General features: G+C 39.6%; 1 protein-coding gene across 15 annotated transcripts in view; it reads left to right on the top strand.

Annotated features, from left to right (window-relative positions):
- Window positions 1–22,854, top strand: part of LOC109700868 (XK-related protein 2) — a 127,875-nt gene that overhangs the window by 101,555 nt on the left and 3,466 nt on the right. For 12 of the 15 annotated variants that reach the window (XM_074063693.1, XM_074063688.1, XM_074063694.1 and 9 more), the window contains 2 exons: window positions 6,193–6,246; window positions 15,912–16,180. In XM_074063693.1, the coding sequence (XP_073919794.1) occupies window positions 6,193–6,246; window positions 15,912–16,180 (323 nt within the window). Of the gene's footprint in view, window positions 1–6,192; window positions 6,247–7,743; window positions 12,011–15,911; window positions 16,181–22,854 lie in introns of those variants that run through there. The other 3 variants (XM_074063704.1, XM_074063702.1, XM_074063705.1) reach the window with 3 other exon arrangements.

Consider the following 22,854-nt stretch of genomic DNA (forward strand, 5'->3'; position numbering starts at 1 on the left):
TAGTCATCTTATGGGGATTCATAAAGCTGTTAAAACCTATGAATTAAAGATACATATAGCAGCCAGACACTGGTGGCTTATGCCTGTAATCCTAGCTACTTGGGAGGCTGAGATCTGAGGGTAGCAGTTTAAGGTCAGACTGGGCAAGTAGTTCAAGAGACCCATTTCCAAAATAACTGGAGCAAAATGAACTAGAGGTAGAGTTCAAACCCCAGTCCCACTAAAAGAAAAGAAAAGAAAAGAAAAAAGATGCATATAGCAACATAAAGCTAGAACAAAATGTGTCAAAAAGGTATTGTTGCCTGGCTGGAGGTGTGACTCAAGTGGTAGAATGCCTCCTACTAAGTACAGGCCCCGAGTTCAAACCTCAGTACCAGAAATGCCAGGAAATTCTGTATAGTAACATTTATGCAAAGCATAGAAACATAAATACATATCCTAATCCTAATATATAGGATATTGTTTATGATAGATATGTTTATGGTACATGTGTAGATAGTAAGAGAAAAATGTTCTTACTAAGCCTGTTCCTCCTTCTTTTTTTTTTTTTTTTTTTTGCATTACTGGGGTTTAAACTCAGAGTTTCACACTTGCTAGGCAGGTGCTCTACTGCTTGAGCCACTCCTCCAATCTGCTTTATTCTTCTTTATCCTGACTAAGTAACAGAGGCTTCAAAATCTGAAGGGTGTATACAGTCATTAATTTGACTTCCTGTCTCCCTGTAGCTTGTTTTTATATATCTTGGAACACATTATGGGAGCCTGGTTAGTTTTGGGGATCAGTAGGGTTAATCATCTCTTTTACAGGAAGGCAGTGGACAAGGTTGCCATAAACTTTTTTCCCACATCCTCACCTTCTGTCTACTTCTGCCAGGAATACTGAGTTTGATCTGCTTAAGGGTATCAGTAAATAAGGTAAGGTGAAACACTAGTAATCAGGTGACTGTTCCAACCAAAAGCTGAACTCCTCCAGCGCTTCTCAGTCATGTTCAGCTAGCTCTGGTAGCAGAGGCAGACACAGAGCCAAACCAGGGAACCAAAAGCTATAAATGGTCCCTCATGTAATTAAAATGGGCCATTGGTGAGGTGGTTGGCTTGAAATCTTAAGTTCTGAATGACACAGGTTTTAACGTTAAGGGTCTACTGGGGATTTAGGAGAAAACAGAATTTTAGAAAATGAAAGGCAGTACATGGTCTTTTCTCTCCTTGACCAACTGTGATTGCTTTTTTCTCTGTTGTTTGGTAATTGCCTTTAAACTCCCCAAGCTGTTAAGGCCTTGAAAATCTATCAAACGGGTATGTAACATGGGGTAAGAGAAAGTTTTAGAAAGACAGAAAAAGGAGAAGAAGCAAAAAGTCTCTTTTGAATAGTTTGTTTCTGTTCTTTGATATTGGAATTGATGGCCTGACCCACCCATTTTATCCATTTGATTTAGGAATGACTTAGAAGAGCTTGGAAGAGGTTTGGAGTCTAGTGCATGCACCATTAGCTCAGTGACCTTGAACAAATCTATTAATTGACTTCTTTGAACTTCAGAGACCTCATCTATAAAATAGAGGATGCAGGTTGAATCTCCTTTACCCAAAATATTGGGACCAGAAGTGTTTCACATTTCAGAATTTTTCAGATTTTGGAATATTTGCATAGAATTTATTGGTTGAGTATCCATAATTTGAAAATCTGAAATCCAAATTACTTCAAAATCCAAAACACTTCTAGTGCTAAAGGTTTTGGATTTTGAAACATTTTGGATTTTGAACTTATGGATTAGTGATACTCAACCTGTAATCCTATCTACCTAATATGGTCGTTGAGGTATGTAAAGTACTTAGCATGGTGCCTGGCATAAGGTAAGTAATGAATAAGTTAACAATGAGCATCTTTTGTCATTACAGTGTATGGAAGCAAAGGAAAACAGCTTTTTGAGTAGGAGAGAGAAGTCTATTCTATGTAATGCCAAGTGCAGATAAGGGGTCGAGGAGGATGAAAATTGAGAAGAGGCAAGCATTTTGAGACTTGATTAGAAGTGTTGAGTGACATTTACATTTGAGATTTATCTTCTGGATTCCTTATTTTTACTGGAAATAGGAATCAGAGTTTAAAAAGAAAACTCATCGCTTTGGGGGCTCAGGATACATATTTACCTTAAGTTCAGAGCAGCTAATGTTTGCAGGGAGAGTGTGTAAAAGCATAGCTATAGCTGTGACAGCCATAGCAGACTTTCTGCGCTGCCCATTAGAACTTCCTATAGCATGGAAATGTTCAGTATCTGTACTGTCTAATACACATGCAGCGATTTAGCACATGAAGTATGGCTGGTGTGACCGAGGGACTGAAAATTTAATTTTATCGGATCTTAATTAGCTTAAATTTAAACACCACATGTGAGTAGTGCCTACCATAATGGAGAGTGCAGTTCTGGCTGCCCTGGAAAAGCCAGCAGTCTAAATAGAGGAGCAAGGCATGTACTATTGAGACCAGTTAAATACCAATAGCTGGCTCATGCTTGTAATCCTGGTACTTGGGAGGTAGAGGCAGGCGGATTGCAAGTTCAATGCCAGCCTGGACTACATAGCAAGACCCCATCTCAAATCATTTTAGATGGGGGTGGGGGAAGAAGGAGAACAATGGAGGGATGAACCAAATCAGGGTACATTATATGCATATATGGAAATGTCACAACAAAACCCCCTGTACAACTATTATAAACTAATCAAACGTTTAAAAAATAATTGAGGGCAGACAATAGAGGCTTAATTGTTCAGAAAAAAGGTTATAACTTCTGTCTAGAGAATTTAAGGGAATCTTCCAGAACAGCTGAAAATTGGGCTTGAACTAGAGGGATGTATAGTGTTTTAATAGGAAAAAAGAAGGCAGGAAGTTATTCTAGATGGGTTGGAAGACACTAAAGGTTTGGAGTTGGAAATGCCCATAAGTGAGAAGTTTGAGGCTAATAGCCATTCTAACAGAGCCTTACTTCTATGAGCTGTCTTGGTTTGGGTCAGGTCATAGACAGCCTTGAATGCTAGCACAAAGAGTTGGGGCTGCACACATAGGCCAATGTTTTGCAAAGCTTGCTTAGAACATGAATTCTGAGGGCCACTTCCACAAACTAAATCAAATTTTCTTGGTTGGAACCTGGCAAATCAATATTTTAAGCAAGCTCCCCAGGTGTTTATGATGTATGTTCAAGTTTTAGATATATTAGATAGGCAGAGGGGAGGCCTTAAAAACTTTTTGTTAAAGGAGTGACATGACTGTACAGTTATATTGGGAAGCTTAATAAGATGGGATGGTATAGGATCTAGAAACTGGAATAAGGAAACCTGTTAAGTGACTGTTAAAGTAGTTAAGGTATGAACTTCACAAATCCATATCTTCTGTCTGTCTGGTATCCTTGGAATTGCCACATCAATTCATTAATTTTTCTTGCAGGCTATATTTGAATTTTTTTTTGGTGGGAACTCAGGGTTTCTCTCTTGCAAAGCAGGTACTCTACTGCTTCAGCCACACCACCAGCCCAGTTTTTCCTCTGGTTATTTGGAAGATGAGGGTCTCATAAACTATTTGCATGGATTGGCCTCACATCATAATCATTCTGATCTCAGCCTCCCAAGTAGTAAGCATTACAGGCATGAGCCACCAGTGCCCAGCCCCATATTTAAAATTTTAACACAATTTGCTTTTTTAAATGACTAGAACATAGGCAGTAGAGCCTGACTTCCTTTGTTCAGTTCTCAGCTTCACTATCTAGGCTATTTTAGTTTTCACAGTTCTCAACTTCTCTGTATTTCAAGTTCCTTATCTACAAATTGGAGCTGATGGTAGCTCCTAACTCATAAGGGTATCATGAACTTAGTTACTAAAGGGTTTGCAATAGTACCTGGCATAGAGTGGGCATTCAATCAATGTTGGTATTAGCATTATTAAACTAAAGAGCTCTTCAGTTTATCTCAATTTGTACAATAGTTAGAGCCAATCACATTTCATAAACAATATTAAATTTGCTCACTTAACTTATTAAAACAAAGTCCTATTCTTTTTGCTCAATGAGTTCTACTTCAAAGCGTAATGTTTCACTTAATTTAACATCTATTTATCCTTCACAAAACAAGTCTAAACAGAAGGTCAGTTGTTCTTTCCATTGAATATATTAGCCTATGATCAGTTCTTGGCTATGAATTTTATATCTTTGTAAATCTTGCACTCTTTGTATTGCTGCTAGCTTTCAGTGAATGATGTTTATGATATTATTTTAGAGGGAATGAAGGGACTCTTTTTTAGAAATAAAGCTAAGTAGGAGAAATGGGAGTGCTAAGGTGATCTGGTAATGGCCTAAGACTCGGTATCTTTTCTGTTGTTTTCTACTCTGAGCTCATCCACTGAGTATATCATCATGCAGTTCGGGAGGAGTCCCTTTCTCTTCTTTGCACGGTGGACCATCTCTTTCCCTTGGCCAAAAGATTGAGCACCTCTAGGTCCAACAAATGCTTAATGTGCCCAATGAGAAAGAACATGAAAGTGTGTGCACATTGTTTCATTTTTATTGAATTATACTGGGAGGTAATAGTGTTTGTGTGCAGTTCAGGGAAATGAAGGGCAGACCCTTGTGTGCAGAATGACTCTTAAGTTAATCTTAACTCTAGCCCAGGCTGTGGAGCTGCAAATCTTTATGAAATGCATAGTATGATGATGGATAAAACTGTACTAGGACAGGCTGGAGAGCTATCCCTAGACAGTTTTACTCAAAGTATAAGTCTCTGAGCACCTGCATTGCTTGATGGTTAGGGCCTTGGAGTTCGCAATTAGTTCTTCCCTGCCCTCAAGTGATTTTCATGTGAATTTAACTGCCTAAGAAGTAGCAAATTGGACAGATGGTCATCAGCCTTTCAATCTAAGGTAACCTGTAAAATTAGTGATAAGACTTGAATGGCAGTTTCAGGTAGGTACAGTTATTTCATTTGAAAAGGCATAAGGACTTGGTTAGCTGTCTCCATTATGTGTTCTCACAGACTGCTTCTGTTCTGACCCTTATCATGCTATATTGTAACTGAATGTTTTTGTCCTTTGCTTGTATAGTGGAGGGGTTCTTAGTTGTGAGCAACAGACATTGACTGGTTAATTTGGCAAAACAAATATGTATTGAAAATATATTAAAGGCTGGAGATATGGTTCAAGTGGTAGAGTGTTCCAACGCTGTGAGTTCAAACACCAGCACAGCAAAAATAATAAATAAATAAATAAATAAATAAATAAATAAATAAATAAAAGGAAGGCCAAACCCATTAATTGAGTTGATGTAGTTTGGAGGCCCAAGGCCATTTGGTTTCAAACCCCAGGACCAAAAAGTGTATTAAATAGCTCACAGAACCACTGGTTAGACTGGAGAACCAGATGGAGGGCTACACAGCCAAGATCACAATAGTTATGGTTACTGTCACTACGACTGCTACACTCAGGTCCTCTGAGGAACAGGTACTAAGATGGGATTAGACATGCAAGAGATGTATTGGGGGAGAAAAACCTGTGACAGAAAATAGGGTTGGACCCGGAGGAGGCTGGGGAAGCTATTAAATTGCAGTGTAATTCTCACCTTTATGGATGAAGGGAGGCAAGAAGAAGGTTGAGTAGGAACCCAAGTACAGTTCTAATAAAATATGGCCAGGTTGATGGGGAATCCTGTAGCCACAGCCACCTATTAGAATAGTTCTGTGTTGCTCAGAAATAGGCCTGCTGTGCTCAACCACTGACTGGGAGTAGTGTAGCTTCAGAGTTCAAATGTTGGGGTAAATATAGAGTATAGCTGGTAGGAGCAAGCGTAATTATACTCCCCACATTGGGAGAACCAAGAGGCACATTTTCAGAGGAGGAGGAGGAAAGGGGGAGGGAGTGCTTAAGTGAATGGGTTTCTTTTAGGGGTGATGAAATATTGTGGAAATAGATTGCAGTAATGGCTGCACAATTTTGCACTAAGACCACTAAATTGTACACCTTAAATGGGTGAATTATATTGTATGCGAATTATATCTTAAAGCTATTATTTTAAAAATAAGTAATATCTATTACATCTCTCCTCCCCCATTTCCCTGCACCAGGCAATTTTGTAAATAGAGCTTGATTTTGTGACTATACTTCTTTTTCTTCAAGGCTAATTTAGAAGTTCATTTTTTAACATGTAAAATGCTATTTCAGGCCCGGATTCTACCTAAGGAGGATGCTGATGAAGGAGTGGCTCAGAACTAAAAAGTAAGAGTATTTGTCCTCAAGGACTTTACAGTGAAAATAAAAATAAGGTCCAGAGGATATGTGAGTTAGTTTGCCTTAAGTATCTTTCAAGGATTCAAACAGTTTGGGAAACTGAGCATCCTTGAAAGGAAGCCATCCTTCCATCCTAGCTATTCATTCTGTGTGCCTTTCCCGTCATGTCCCACTAACCAGTGTTCCGTGAGTAGACTACCAGCCACTTGTTGCGCATCTCTCTCCTTCCTCTCTGCTCCCCTTCTGGATGCCAGACCCCTCTCACAGCGCAGCTCTGGGAGGCCTGTGAGCAGTCCTCTTGGGGCTGCAGTGACTTGGAAAACTTAACACTATCCCCAAACCTTACATGCTTCAGAGGGTTCTGAATGGTGCTGAAGATGCCAAGACCTTTGAGACCAGCTGGCTTTTTTTTTTTTATTTTTTTTTTTCATTTTTCTTTTATTATTCATATGTGCATACAATGCTTGGGTCATTTCTCCCCCCTGCCCCCACCCCCTCCCTTACCACCCACTCTACCCCCTCCCGCTCCCCCCCTCAATACCCAGCAGAAACTATTTTGCCCTTATCTCTAATTTTGTTGTAGAGAGAGTATAAGCAATAATAGGAAGGAACAAGGGGTTTTGCTGGTTGAGATAAGGATAGCTATACAGGGCATTGACTCACATTGATTTCCTGTGCGTGGGTGTTACCTTCTAGGTTAATTCTTTTTGATCTAACCTTTTCTCTAGTTCCTGGTCCCCTTTTCCTATTGGCCTCAGTTGCTTTAAGGTATCTGCTTTAGTTTCTCTGCATTAAGGGCAACAAATGCTAGCTAGTTTTTTAGGTGTCTTACCTATCCTCACCCCTCCCTTGTGTGCTCTCGCTTTTATCATGTGCTCATAGTCCAATCCCCTTGTTGTGTTTGCCCTTGATCTAATGTCCACATATGAGGGAGAACATATGATTTTTGGTCTTTTGGGCCAGGCTAACCTCACTCAGAATGATGTTCTCCAATTCCATCCATTTACCAGCGAATGATAACATTTCGTTCTTCTTCATGGCTGCATAAAATTCCATTGTGTATAGATACCACATTTTCTTAATCCATTCGTCAGTAGTGGGGCATCTTGGCTGTTTCCATAACTTGGCTATTGTGAATAGTGCCGCAATAAACATGGGTGTGCAGGTGCCTCTGGAGTAACAGTCTTTTGGGTATATCCCCAAGAGTGGTATTGCTGGATCAAATGGTAGATCGATGTCCAGCTTTTTAAGTAGCCTCCAAATTTTTTTCCAGAGTGGTTGTACTAGTCTACATTCCCACCAACAGTGTAAGAGGGTTCCTTTTTCCCCGCATCCTCGCCAACACCTGTTGTTGGTGGTGTTGCTGATGATGGCTATTCTAACAGGGGTGAGGTGGAATCTTAGCGTGGTTTTAATTTGCATTTCCTTTATTGCTAGAGATGGTGAGCATTTTTTCATGTGTTTTCTGGCCATTTGAATTTCTTCTTTTGAGAAAGTTCTGTTTAGTTCACATGCCCATTTCTTTATTGGTTCATTAGTTTTGGGAGAATTTAGTTTTTTAAGTTCCCTGTATATTCTGGTTATCAGTCCTTTGTCTGATGTTTAATTGGCAAATATTTTCTCCCACTCTGTGGGTGTTCTCTTCAGTTTAGAGACCATTTCTTTTGATGAACAGAAGCTTTTTAGCTTTATGAGGTCCCATTTATCTATGCTATCTCTTAGTTGCTGTGCTGCTGGGGTTTCATTGAGAAAGTTCTTACCTATACCTACTAACTCCAGAGTATTTCCTACTCTTTCTTGTATCAACTTAAGAGTTTGGGAGACCAGCTGGCTTTTAGACCCACTCTTTGTTTCTATTGACTGGGGATTGAATATGGGGTGGGCAAGTTGTCAAATCTAGGGCCTCCCTTTCTTACAGAATTCTGGTGTTTCCAAGAGGGAGAAATTGACCCTTGAACACTATCTAGAATTCAAGGGGCGACCTATTGACATCACCTCAGCTGACCAACTCTTGGAAGATCTGTGCTTTTAATGGAGAAGGGGCTCCTCGGTTTCTGCAGTCTCATGAATGCCAACATTTCCAGCATCCCTTGTCCTAAGAAGAATAAAGAGTTGGACCATAGAGATTGCCTGATGGAGCAAAGAGTGTTGGACAGAAACCGGGAAATTTTTCAGTTAGCTTCTCCCAGCAGGGCAAAGGAACAGGAAATAAGAGACCAGAGGATTTAGTGACCTAGAGCGCCAGAGAGTCTTAAGGCTGAAAATAGAGAAGCTGGTGGATGAGGGGAATCAGATGGCAGGAAATTTACAGGTTTATAACAGCCATGGGGGAATCCAATAAAATATGACAGTAGGTCCTCTGCCCTCAAGGAGCCTATGAAAAATTAGTTGGGGTCTAAAAATTAATATACTTGAAACAATTTGTAGTTTGCTACTAAACTGTGGTATTGACAAAAAATGTCTGAGAAGGGACAGATCGTGTGGGCTGGCATCCTCTGAGAGCTGAGTGGCTGAACAAGACAGTGCTCATTCGACCAAAGGACTTTATGCCCCAGCTACAGTGGCTACAGCTTTTTAAAGATGAGTGTATCTGAGTCTTGCCTGGTTTCATGGAGGAAGTATGGGGGAGGAAGCTTCATCATCACCATTTGTCAATCACCATTATCATCAGGAGTAAACATTTTTTGGACATCCCTCTCCAAGTTTACACTCCTGTTGGGGAGACAAAGCAAACACAAAAGGAATTGAAGGACTAATACAAGAGAGTGTGTGCCAATAGCATGAAGAAGAAATGAGGGTTGGGGCTGTGAGAGAAGGCCTCTTGGAGGAGGTTGTACTTGACCCTTGAAGGAAGGTTAGGGTTTGGACTAATGGAGAAAAGGGTGAAGGGGGCTATAAGTGGCATCAACAAGGCACAGAAGGTAGGAGTGAGCAGGGTGAATATAATAAGTGAGAAAACCTGCTGGACTGGAGCAAAAGGTGTATGGTAGGGTGGTGTGGGTGATTAATGTTTGAGAGAAGCAGGGTGGTGATTACAGAGACAGCCTTAGGTGGTAGATAAAAGGAGTCATTTTGGAACAAAATAGGAAGACATTGTAGATTTGTGTATTTGGGGAGTGGTAAAGGTATGGAGAAGAAGGAGGAGAGGCTATAAAAGAACAACATTGGGACTCTAGTCTCCCTATCATTGCTGTCCTGTGTAAGGGTGACTAACTCACCCCATCCTTGTGAAATGGAATGAGTTAGTCACCCTACCTGAGATCCACCTTGCAAATGGGTTGTTAAAGCAGCCCCAAAAGGTTCTGTACCTCATACTACTGGTGAAGAACCTCCTTTGCAATGGAATCTTCCAAGGAATCAACAATTGTTCTGAAGTTGTTCTCTACAGTGTCAACCTCCCTCATGAAACAGGAATGAAAAAGTATCAGCCTCCTAGCCCAGCTGCTAGCACAGGTGCAGACCAAGACTGAGAATCTGCATCAGAAAGCAACAACCTTTAGATGCTGAATCTGTCCCTGAATCAGCTCCCAGAAAGGGAGGCAGTAATTGAGGGAACCTCAAAAAAAAAAAAAAACCACAAATGACAAGACTAAATCTATCTTGAAGCTATCTTTTGGTGGCTGCCACTTGGCCACTTGTCACATATATTCTTTTAACTGACTTTTGGCAGCAAAAGGAGATTGGCACAGGCTCTGCTACATTGATATTATTACCAGGAAGCAGATGTTTTCTCTGGGGTTTAGAATTATGCAAATGAGGTATGAAAACAAAAGCTCAGTGTGGTGGGGGAAGATTGCACTTAAAAATTCAGGCAAATGTAAAAAAACAATAAAAAAAGAAAAAAAAATTCAAGCCCTTTAAGACACCCCTCTCAGTTTTTACTAACCGCTGTCTTAGCTCCTCGCCAGTCTATTTAGAACTTGGCATCTCTTCAGAACCTTTCAACTAAAGACCGGAAAGTTTATTCTAAAGCGCCTATCCTGGCCTCATTCTGCAGGTAGAGAAATCGAGGCATATAATATTTGCTTTCAGCTAGCCTCGAGTCTTGACCTGCTAAATCTTCCGTTTGCTGCAAACAACCTTGCCTGAAAAGGAAACCCTGGCCCAATTGTCTCCCAGGTTCCCCCTCCTGTGATATCTGGAGGGCAATAGGACCTGGGGAGGTTCAACCCTGCGGCCAAGGGAGACACACCTGCCTAGCCGCGTGGGTTGAGCTAGTGTGGGAGCAAGCCACTTAGCTAGCTTTGGAGGGCGGAGTAGAAGGGGATGTCTCCTGCTCATAGGAAAGAGGAAAACTGTGGCTCCTTCCTGGGTCCCAGGGTCGTGGTGAGAAGTGCTCCTGAAGAGTGCCCCAAGTTCTTTTTTTGTCGCGCCTTTCCACACGGAGCATCACTTCACCTGTCGTCCTGGAACTCCGGTTCGTTTTGTTTGGTCCCATCTGTCCCTCCCATTTCCCTCCGCCTCCTCCCTCCGCCATCCAGGTGCCTTAGCTCCTGAAGCCTCTGACCTTTTGGCCCCGGACCCGCGGGCCAGACAAGACCCCGGCATCCCAGGGCGTCCAAGAGTTTGGCGACGTCTGCCTGGCCGCCTTGGCGCCCAGCACGTGTGCCTTCTACTAGGAAAGTTTCTCTGCAGAGAAGCCTCTCCAGCCGTTTCTTGATCCTGTACCGCGCGCGCGCACTGTGCTTCTCTCCCTGGAGACTGCGTTTGGGGACTGAGTGGTGGCATTACACCTGTCCCCGGCCCTGCTCTCTTGGGGGCGGGGTTTGGGAAATCCGTGGAACCATCCACAGAACCCTTGCCTCGGCGCGGATCCTGAGAGAGTGCGGGTGAGCAGGCGAGTGGGCGAGCTGATAGCCACAACCTAGCAGTAGGTACCTCGACGCTGAAGGAACCCCCCCAGCGACGCGCAGGCTGCGCTCCGTCTTCTGCCCTGGCTCGGTTCCCGCTGACTTGAGAGGGCACACTGGCCAGAATTCCTCATGAGGAGCTGCTGAGTGTTAGTGCCCTAAAAGAGTGGCAACTCCCCTACCCGGGGGGTTGCAAAAGGAGCCGCTGCGGAAACAGCTGTTCCCATGTCTCTTCACACGCCTGGAATGGGACTCCAGAGTGGGCGCAGGGATGCTTGCTTTTGCTTTGTCCAAGTTTCTCAGCATGTACGTTGATGATTGGATTCCTGGGCCAATCAAGAGTCAAGTTCAAAGTGGTATTCCTGGGCTCTCCATCTCAGACTCCAAGTTGAATTGAGTCTAGAAGAGAGGGCTCTGCTGTTGTAAGGAGTTGATCTATCTCAGTTCAGGAGCTCAACTTGACAGAGCCTATTGACTGATACTTGGACTGCAGTGGCTACAGGGCACTGTTGGGGATGGGTGGGGAAGTGCTTTAAACACCAGACCTCAACACTCAGAACCTTCACAATGGACAGAGTATATGAAATTCCCGAGGAGCCAAGTGTGGACCCGGTTTCATCTCTGGAGGAAGATGTCATCCGTGGGCCCAACCCCCGCTTTAGCTTTCCATTTGGTATCCTCTTCTCCACCTTTTTGTACTGCGGGGAGGCTGCATCTGCCTTGTACATGGTGAGAATCTATCGAAAGAATAATGAAACCTTCTGGATGACATACACCTTTTCCTTCTTTATGTTTTCATCCATTATGGTTCAGTTGACCCTCATATTCGTCCACAGAGACCTGGCCAAAGATAAACCGCTGTCATTATTTATGCATCTAATCCTCTTGGGACCTGTTATCAGGTGAGCACTTTAAAAAATCTCTGCCCACCCCCTTCAAACTTGTACAGAAAAAGATGAAACTAATATTTACATGACTAATACTGTGTCTCTAATCTGATTGATTCTCTCATTCCCTCCCACTCTTGGCTTTCCTGTCTATCATCCAAAAAACTTATCTGAAATCTTAACTGCCACCGTGATGAACATGTATGATGTACCAGTGTTCCAAAACTGTGAATACCATCAATAAGACTTAATTAGACAATTCTTGCTGCCTGGGTTTGGGTTGTGAAAACTGGTATGGGATCAACAGGTATAGTCACCCTGTGTACTCAGGTTATAAGCTATGGAGTTATTTATTTATTTGTTTATTTATTTATTTGTTGGTACTGGCACTTGAACTCAGGGCTTCATGTTTGTTAGGCAGGCACTTTACCACTCAAGCCATTCTGCCAGCTCTTATGGAATAATTTTTTATGGTGCTGGGGATCAAAGCCAGGGCCTTGGGTATGCTAGGCAAGCACTCTGCTACTGAGCTACACCCCAGCCAGACTGTATAATTTATCTCTTAGATGCTCTGTACATTGGATGAAAGTTCTCTCCTGCCATCTCGCCCTATGGCTTCTTTACTTTGAGCTGCTTGGGTTGGTCTTGCTGCCATTTTCAATTTTTCCAGCGTTGTTTGACATGTGAAAAATATTTTAAGCTCTCTGTAGGAATCTCATACTCCAACACAATTGTAGTTCACTTTTCTCTATCAGTTCATTGGCCTCCTGTTTATCACTTGTTTCTGCAATAAGAGTACACAGTTGGGAGGGGGCAAAGGGAGGTAGTCCATCTCTACCTGGATGCAGTAGGAAATGTAATAGTATCAGGGGCTTCCATTCAGGTTACCTTGAGGGGACAAGAATGTGCTTGATTGTAGGGAGACCGGCATCTGTGTCAGTAGTCTCCTCTGGATGCTATGGGGTTTTCAAGGTAGAGAAATGTTGCAAAACATATGAGGTCAGGAAGGAGGAATGGACCAAGTTTGTCGTGATTGCAAGAGAGGCAAACACATGCAGTCAGCTGAGGAATATGGGTCAGAGTGTTGATGTTGTAATTGCAGTGGCAAGGTAACTCATCGTTCGAGAACTAAAAACAGGCTCTGAAACTGATTAAGGATGGAATTTCCCCCTTTATAAAACTTGTTACCTGTAAATATATGTGATTTGTATTTGTCAATTATACTTCCTAAAAGCTGGAAAAATTGTTTATCAATATAATTTTAAATGGAGAGGAATTGATTAGGTTCCATCACAGAAATGGGATATCTAACGAACAGTGACCTGGATTAGGAGACCTGGAGTCTAGCCCTCCCTCTGTCATTGACTAGTTGTGTGGTCTTAGTAAAATCTCTGAAGATGCTTTGGGCCTCAGTTTCTTTATTTGTAAGATAAATGGATTGGGCTAGATCATGAGTTTCAAACTCAAATACTTGCACGGGTCAGACAGGTAATGTAAATGAGTAAAGTAGGCCAAGTGTGAGAAAACTAGTAGCCTCATGTGTGATGATAAATGAAAACAGAGTCAGTGTTAATGAAATGAAAGGGGAATAATGAGTACCGGGTAATCTGGAATCCATGACTTACCTGTAGTAAAGGCAGCCACTCACTTCAAAAATTCCTGTGTTGGAATTCAGACCCAGTATTGTTAAATTCTCTAACTTTTCAAGATAAACTCCCAATACAGAATTTCATATGCAATTTCATGATTTTAAATTTTGGCAACTGAGTAAAAACAAAGAACAAAAAGGCAATACTGCATCTGTTGGCCAGCTATGACTCATCTGGCCATATGCAGTTTTTTGTCTGAGTGATTTAAAGGTCCTTTCCAGTTCTAAGTCTTTGAAGTTAAACTGTAAAAGGAATACCTCATCTTGAACTTGGAACCAAGAAATGTCCAGATGCCACTAGAGGATCAAGGGAACCATTCTTCTCTCCTTTTCAAATGCAATATATTGAATTAATCAAGAACTTTCAAGATGCAAATTTCAGCAAGTACCCAGCCTCCAGTTTAGACTTTCTTTTTCTGTTTTGTGGTTTCCACGCTGTTTTTCATTTGGATGTTCTATATGAAATGTTCACTGTTTTTCATTTTTGTCATTTAACTTGCATGAGAAATGATTGGAAAGCATTTACACCCTCAGTCACCTAAGCCCACAGCAATGAAAAAAATAATTAAAAACTCATAAATTATGCTCTTTATATGCTTACTTTCTTTCTTCTTTTTGGGAAGGAGGGTTTTTTTTTTCTTTTTTTGAGACAGGGTCTAGCTATGTAGCCCAGGCTGGCCTCAATCCCCTGCCTCAGCTGCCCAAGTGCTGGGAATTACAGGTTTGGGCCACCATGCCTGTCTCTATATGCTTATTTTCAAGCCACTTACCTTTTAGGTGGGTAGGAGCTTGATTAGTGCTATTAGGAACATAAGGTGTTTGTATGGCCTGGCTCCCTTACATGAAATGCAAACATTTTTCTGAAAATAAGGATGTACTCTGACTTACTGAAGCTTATAAGCAAGGCAAACAACCCTTACTTAAGGCAGTGAATAGCATTAAGAATAGAAGCATAACCAGAACATTCCATGCCACCACCAACCCCCCAGTGTTTTGTTCAGTAATAGCATGGGTAGGCTTAGGTTAAAATCTAAAATCTTTTGTTGAAAAAGCACTTACGCATTTTCCCCTAAATAGGAAGAAAATGTTACTTTTTTTGTTTGTTTTCCTTCCTTGTTTTTCTCTCCCAGGTCTTAAGAGTTTGTCTCTATAAAGTGGAAATTTCTAACTACGTATTTTGGAGTGGTATACATGAGCGAATCTTAGGGAGATCCTATGGAGAATGGCAGCCAGAACATGTTCCAAACCTTCCTATCAAGAGCCAAGGCCTAGAGAGCATATAAATCTCTGTTTGTCTTTCATCTATTTTTCTGTTAAATCACATTCTATTATACTCTCCTATCATTTCTCATTCTGTCTTTTTTCCTTCTCGTTCTTTCATTCAGCAAATGAAAGCATAAATAAATATTCAGCAAATATTTATCAAATTCCTACTATGTGAGAAGGGCTGGGAGCAAGATAAATACAACCCTTGTCCTCAGTCTATTGGGGAAGATGTCTTAATTTCCACCACAAATATTCTACTTGTCATAAGAAATAGTACAGTTTCCATTTACCTCAGGGTGTGTGGAGGAAGTGGTAACTCAGGCGTTCCAAAACAAGATGTTCTAGTTGCTTCTCTTCTATTCACCACATCGGAACTGCTGGAGACTTCTGATTTATGTGGGAGTTGGGAGGGATACAGTAGGAAGTGTGGTCTCATCAATAGTTCCAGGGTGATTGGCTTTCCTAAGGATGTTTTCCTCTTCGTAAAGAAAGAATTGGATTTAAAATGTAGTTGTCCTCAAACAGGTTAAGAAGCGCAGAAAGAGATGCTTTCTTGAAAGAGAACCTAAAAACCCAATTCTGGAGCTGAATGCTTTGATTAAAGAATGCTTTAATAGCAATTTAAGGTGTTAGGAAAACCAGGGCCTTTTGGAACCTTCATCCTTCTCTCTGAACACAATATTTCCTATATTTCCTAAATACTTTTATGATCAACGTACCATTTTATAACACAGGCCTATTGTTAAGGAGACAAAACCATTCTTCATCCTCAAAGAAGTACTTCTGAAATGATGTTCTTAGGTTAGTAGTTGACCAAACAGAACAGAACATAGACTCAAGTAGCTTGTAGAGGTACGGTCAACCCTTTCAATCCTGTAAAATGAGTAGAACAGAAGAGAGGAAATGGCAAATAGCACAACTGCCCCAAAATTTCCCCTCTTATTACAACCTCCTTTCCCAGGACAGCTTTAGTTAAGTTCCCGTGATGCTTTACTCCTGCAGATGTTTGGAGGCCATGATTAAGTACCTCACACTGTGGAAGAAAGAGGGGCAGGAGGAGCCCTATGTCAGCCTGACCAGAAAGAAGATGCTAATAGATGGCGAGGAGGTGCTGATAGAATGGGAGGTGGGCCACTCCATCCGGACCCTGGCTATGCACCGCAATGCCTACAAACGAATGTCACAGATCCAAGCCTTCCTGGGCTCAGTGCCCCAGCTGACCTATCAGCTCTATGTGACCCTGATCTCTGCAGAGGTCCCCCTGGGTAGAGGTGAGTGGGGTCAGGAGAGGGGAGGGCTCCACTTATATCAAAGGACTTAGAAGTCTGGGCCTGACTTGTCTAATACTCTGGCCACTAGCTTTATGTGGCAATTTAAAGAAAAATTAAATTTAAAACACACTTCCTTAGTAATACTGGCCACGTTTCAAGTGCTCAGTAGTCATGTGTGGTTAGTAATTACTGTTTTAGATGGCACAGATTTAGAGCATTTCCATCATTACAGAAAGTTCTACTGGACGGTACTAGTAGACAGTCAAAGAACTTAGGGAGCCAGCAACTCAGACATGCCAGATATCTTAAGGCAGGGTGAGGTGCTTAAACTAAAAATGTCACAGGTAAACTCTCTCTCCCTCCCCAGAAGAAGCCAGTAACACCAGAGGCCAATAGTATGTTTTCCCTTGTCCAGAGTATTTAAATTATGCTGCTCTAGTTGTTTTGTTTCTTTAGGGATGGCCGTCTTTAAAGAAGAGGTTCCCAAATATTACTGAGCATCAGAATCATGTGTTAATGTTCTTTTTAAGATTATATTCCCTCCCCAAATCTGACTCAATCCCAGAATATGGACCAACCAGGGATCTGCATTTTTAAAACATGCCCTAGTTACTTCTGATCAACCTTATTAGGGTATCACTGATTTAATCATTTCCCCCAATGTCAGTGGAGAGAAAAGGGGTGTGGGATGAATACTGATGAGAGTCAGCCCTAGTTCAAGTTCTGACCTTCATTGTGATCTTTGGAGGAAGTTACAAAGCAGTCACTGCCATAATTGCCCTCTCATAAAAGAGAGATCTTGAGATGAGTAAAGACTTTTAGCAGAGGATGAAATGTGAGTCAGTGTTTCCAAAGTCAAGCTAAAGTGCTGTTAATGACTTTGAACAGCCTGAGATTTCCTTCATCTGGTTGGGCATAAGCTGTTTCAGTGGGTACAGCTTTGGACCATTTCCTTCTAATTAGGTGCTAACCCTGTTTGCTTAAGTCCCCTATCTCAAATAAATGCAAGGGGGGAAAATTTGTCCTCTTTTATCTTTTTTTCCTCCACTAAGAATTTTCCTGAAGTTCTATTGATCTTGAAGCCTTTCACATATGTGGAATTGACAGTAGTTGAGGAGAAAAGTTTCTGGAAATGATGATGCTTTTCCTCCTGAGAATTTTAAGAATAATCAAATAATTTAATTAAAATATGTATACATTACAAATGTAATACATGCACAAACTGATTGACCCGGAGGTAATTCTATATGCACAGAAAATTTCTGGAAAGCTGTGAAAGAAACTATCTCTAGGGAGCGGGAATGAGAAATCAGCAGACTTACACTTTTTACCTTAAATTCTCCATATAAAATTTTTACTGTGCTCATACTATTATTTTAGTGCTTATAGTTTTTAATTATAAAATTCAGATATAGTTATGGTAAAAATTCACAAACACAGAGAATAGATATAAAATATACATATAGAATAGGAAATGTTATCTCACTCCCCAAAAAGTAATCTCTGTTAACCATTTAGTATCTGTTCTCCCAGACATGTATTTTTACTATGTAAATATAAACATATATACAGCATGTATTTGTACACGTTTTTGTCCCAGAATGGACTGCATGAAACATTCTGTTCAACAACATGTATTTTTCAAAAGTATACTAATATTTTTCAACAGTTCTATGTATATATTATAAATATAGAAACTATATTTCCCTTATATAAGTTGGACCATTCTTTTTCTTTTCCCTAATTTTTTTTTAGTATGAGTAGAGTTTTTGTTTCAAATTTTTCACAAAAAAGTTTTTTTATAGTTGCAACTTATGCTACAGTTAACATCTTTGTAAATGTTTGTGTAAGTGAATGAGACTTTGTACAATAAATATATGGCAGTAGCATTGCCGAGTGAAAGGAAATGTATGTTTTATTGGTACTGCCAAGTAATCATCTTCAAAGGTTATATGAATTCATAGTCCTACCCACAGTATATGAACATTTCTGCATAGTTGTAAATAATTGGCTTTTAATATAATTTGCTTGCTTTGTGACTGAAGCTGAGCATCATTTCATGTTTGATTGTTGTATATGTTGTATGAATTGCTGATTTATATATCCTAGTCTCTTTTTCTAGTGAGTTTACCTTTTGTATTAATTTACAGGAGATATTTACTTTTTTCTGGCTATTAATCCTTTCCCTACTGTGCACGAGTATACATTTATATAATTTTGTGTTTACATACACACATTTTAAATATGCATATCCATGACATACATGTAATATGTGTATAACATCTATACTTAATATACACAATATACTTTGTAATATCTTCTGGCATTCTGAAGTATTACATTTTTATGTATTCAAATTCTTTAGTGCTTGCTTTTAGATTTTGTGCCTTTCTTACAAAGATCTTTCACAACTATTTTTTTAAAAAACATTTTATTAGCATATATTAGTTATACAGGGGAGTTTCATTTGACAATTCCATATATGCTCACAATGTATCTTAGGTTCATTTCCACCATCATTCTCCTTCATTCCCCCTCGCCCCTATTTAAAATGATTTCTATAGGTTTAAAGGTTCTTTTTCATATTCTTTCACAACTCTTATCTGGTAGAGCATTTTACTCCAAATTTCCAAATAGATTACATTCCAAGATCAATTTGTCAATTCTTCCACCAACAAAACATAACAAAGTGAAATAATAGCAACAATAAAAGAAAAACATTTCATTGAGATTGTGATTGTGATTGCATTAAATTATTTAGGTTATGGAGAGTTTATAATATTGATCAATCTCATATTATCATGAAGACGATAATTTCCATTAAATATTTACAAATGTACAGTTTTCTTGCTATAGATTATGCACATCTTTGTAAGGTTTATTTCTAGGTGTTCTATCAGTTCTTAAATGAACTTATTTTCTAAGAGCCAAGATAGTGCCCAGGTAAAGTGAGTGTACTTTTGGAAATAGGGGAGGAAGAGAAGGAGGAAGGAAAGAAGCTAGAAGCTAGTATTTACTAGCATCCAGGAATTAAGACTTTACATGTAGTTATTTCATTTAATCCTCAAAACAACTCTATGAGGTTATTGTAATCCCCATTTTACAAATGAGGAAACAGAGGCACTAAGAGGTTAAGTAAATTCCTCCAAGGTCCTATAAATAGTAGAAGGCAAAGATTGGCTGGGAATTCAGAGTGTCTGCCTCCAGAGTCCATGTTTCTAACATGGGCAACATTTTGATCTCTTATGGTATGAATCTATTTGTAGGGAGAAAGATGGAAAATGTTTTTACATTTGTTGGAAACATCAGGTTTTCTTCCTTCTATTACACTTTTATTAATAAATGAGTTCTGATTTAAGAGAATTAATTGCCCACCTTGCAAGCTGTACACTTTGACATTCCCAGCTCTACAAAGAGCATCATTTCTTGAGAGCTAAATTCTCAAAGGTTTAGAAAGTCCAGAGTAGCCACTTGGGATTTGCAGCCTTTGAGATTCCAACACTGTTCATTACAGTTGAAGAAGACCTTAGAAACAGAGCCATCCTTTCTTTTGGATTTTCATGAAGAAGGCTTCCCTTTTCTTGCAGACTATGTTGACAAACAGCTCCATGTATCTAGTTTTCCTGGATCCAGTGTTTTGATGGGATGAAAATCACTAGCTTTTCTTTTGGATGGGTATTCCTCAGGCCTCCCACTTTTTTTGAGAGCTCTAGATTTATTATTATTTTTTAGTAATCAATATCATTTGATATCAAAGGAGAAAAGGAAAGGGTCACCTGTACAATCTATAGTGAGGCTTAGTTAGAGCAGGTTAGGGAGCATCCTGGCCCTTCTGGGCTCTTCTCTAGCATAGTGTATGGATGCTATGGCCTGGGAAACAGGATTTTAAATTTTTGAACCACTCTGCTGAAGTTCAGAGATCCCCAAAAACATGGGGATGGTGAATTGACATCACTGATGACAAATACAAACAACTCTAGGATATCTCATTGAATTGGGAAACTGAGGCACGTAGATATTCAAGGATTTCCACAAGCTCCTACATAGCTAAACCAAGGATTTCTAATCCTAAGTATTTCATGCTGCTGCTCCAAGCTCAGAAGTCTTCATTAATTCCACAAACATTTATGAGCAACTACTGTGTTCCAAGCAGTGTGTTAGGCTGTGAGGATACAGCAGTGAACAAAATAGACATGATTCCGTCTATTCTTATAGAATTACCAGTACATTTTTTGAAACATGCAACTGGAGTTAAACATTCTAAAAGCACACACTGACAAGATTAGTTCCTTGATAAAGATATGTATCAAAGAAGGAACTTAAATTAGAAAAGGCATTCTCTATAAGTCTCCCAAGGTTGGATTTTTTCAGACATGCTTTTTTTCTACCTCATGTAATATTCACTCAAAAGCCTGTTTGATCATATGATACCTTCATATGTATTGTTCTCATGCTAGTAACTTCTCAATGCTAGTTCTATGACCTGCTCTTTTGTAAAAGTTTATTTTGTATATTTATATGATTATTAAAGTGTCACAGTGTACATTTATCATGGAAATTTAGGAGACGAAGTATAGAATAATTTTTTTATTAATTTATTTTTGTGGTGCTGGGGATTGAACCCAGGGCCGTTTGTATTCTAGGCAAGTTGTCTACTACTGATCTACATCTCCAGCCCAAAAGATTTAAACACTGTTACAAAACCCTATCACACAAAAGAAGATATTTTGGGTTATTTTTTTCCATTTTCTTTCTGTGCTTGATATTTTGTTTTATTGAATACATTTCTGGTCTACAGTGCTTCCTCATGCTTGCTAGGCAAGTGCTCTATCACTTGAGCTAGGCTCATAATCCTTTTGTTTTTAGTTTTTTAGATAGAGTCTTGCACTTTTGCCTGGGCCTGCCTCAGAACGCCTATGAGCCTCCTATCTTTGCATCCAGTACTTGGATTATAGGCATGTACCACCACACATGACTTTTTAATATATATATATATATATATATATATATATATATATATATATATATATATAGGATTTTGCTGTGTGGTAGAGGCTGTGTTGTCCAGGGTGGCCTCAAACTTGCAATTCTCCTTAGCCTCCAGAGTGCTGAGATTGCAGACATATACTACCATGCCTGGCTTACAATGTGGTATGTGTGTATTATCACAACCAAACTAATATATTCATCACCTCACATAATTACCACTTGTCTGTGGTGGAACACTTAGATCTACTCTTTTTAGAAAATTACAAGTATGCAATACATTTGTATCAACTATAGTCACCATTCTGTGCATTATGCTTATTCATCTTATAACTGAAAGTTTGTACACTTTGACCAGTCTTCTCATTTTCCCTGACTCCCAGCCCCTGAAAACCATTGTTTGACTTTTTCTGTCAGTTCAACATTTTTAGATTCTACATATAAATAATACAGTAGTTATCTTTCTGGGTCTGGTTCATTTCACTAAGCCTAATGTCCTCTTGATTCATCCATGTTGTTAGAAATGACAGAATTTCCTTTATTTTATGGTTGAATAACATTCCATTGCATGCATATACCACATTTCCTTTATTATTTATCCGTCAACAGACATTTAGGTTGTGAATAAAGCTATTATGAACATGGGAGTGCAGCTATCTCTTTGAGATACTGATTTCCTTTCCTTTGGATATATACCCAGAGAAGGATTGCTGGATCCTATAGTAGCTCCATTTTAATTTTTGAGGACCCTCCACACTGTTTTCCAAAATGGCTATATCAACTTACATTTCCATCAACAGTGTATAAGCATTTCCTTTACTCTACATCATCGCTAAAATTATCTTTTTTATCATGGCTGTCCTAATAGGTGTGAAGTGATATTTCATATTTTTTAGCATGCTGGGGATGGAACCCAGGGCCTCACACACAATAGGCAAGGGTTTACCACTGAGCTATAACCCCAGGTCTCACTGTGATTTTGTTTTCTTTGATGATTCGTGATGTTGAAAACCTTTTCATTTATTTGTTGGCCATATGCCTGTATTCTTTGGGAAAATGTCTATTCACGTGCATACTGTTTGTTTACATAGCTGTGATATACAAAAGTTTGCTCTTTTTTTTTAATTAACCAATCAATTTAATTGAGCAATACATGTTATGTACAAAAAAAAGCAGGGAAGAATGAATGCATTTGGGGAAAATGCCATGAAAATCTTTTGACACTAGGAAGGTAGCTTTTGGTTACTTTTGAAAGTTAAAATTCTGTGAAACACCCATGTACTGTTTGTATTTGACCGTTTTCTCATAAGAAAATAGGTTTTAATTAATAAGCATGAATATTTTCTACCTACCAATCCTACTTTGCATATATAACTACAACCTAAATAAGTATTTAAATGACATCTTAATTGTTACTTGTTAATTTCTTCGTGGTGCTGTAGATCAGACTTGGCCTTATGTATGCAAGGCAAAAGCTCTATCACTGACAAACTCCCCAGTCCTTAAGTAATATTTAAAAAATCATGGTTCAGTAATTAATTAGATGATCCATATGTTTGGAAAGCAGGTAAGAGGCTGGTTACCCCATTTCCCATTTTTTTAATATAGGCTGACTTACTAGAATTGAATTTACTTCCTGAAAAAAAGTATAGGGTTAACTTTATAAAACTGATACTTCATAGTTGATA

The sequence above is a fragment of the Castor canadensis genome, chromosome X (genome assembly GCF_047511655.1).
Source record: "Castor canadensis chromosome X, mCasCan1.hap1v2, whole genome shotgun sequence".
Taxonomy (NCBI): domain Eukaryota; kingdom Metazoa; phylum Chordata; class Mammalia; order Rodentia; family Castoridae; genus Castor; species Castor canadensis.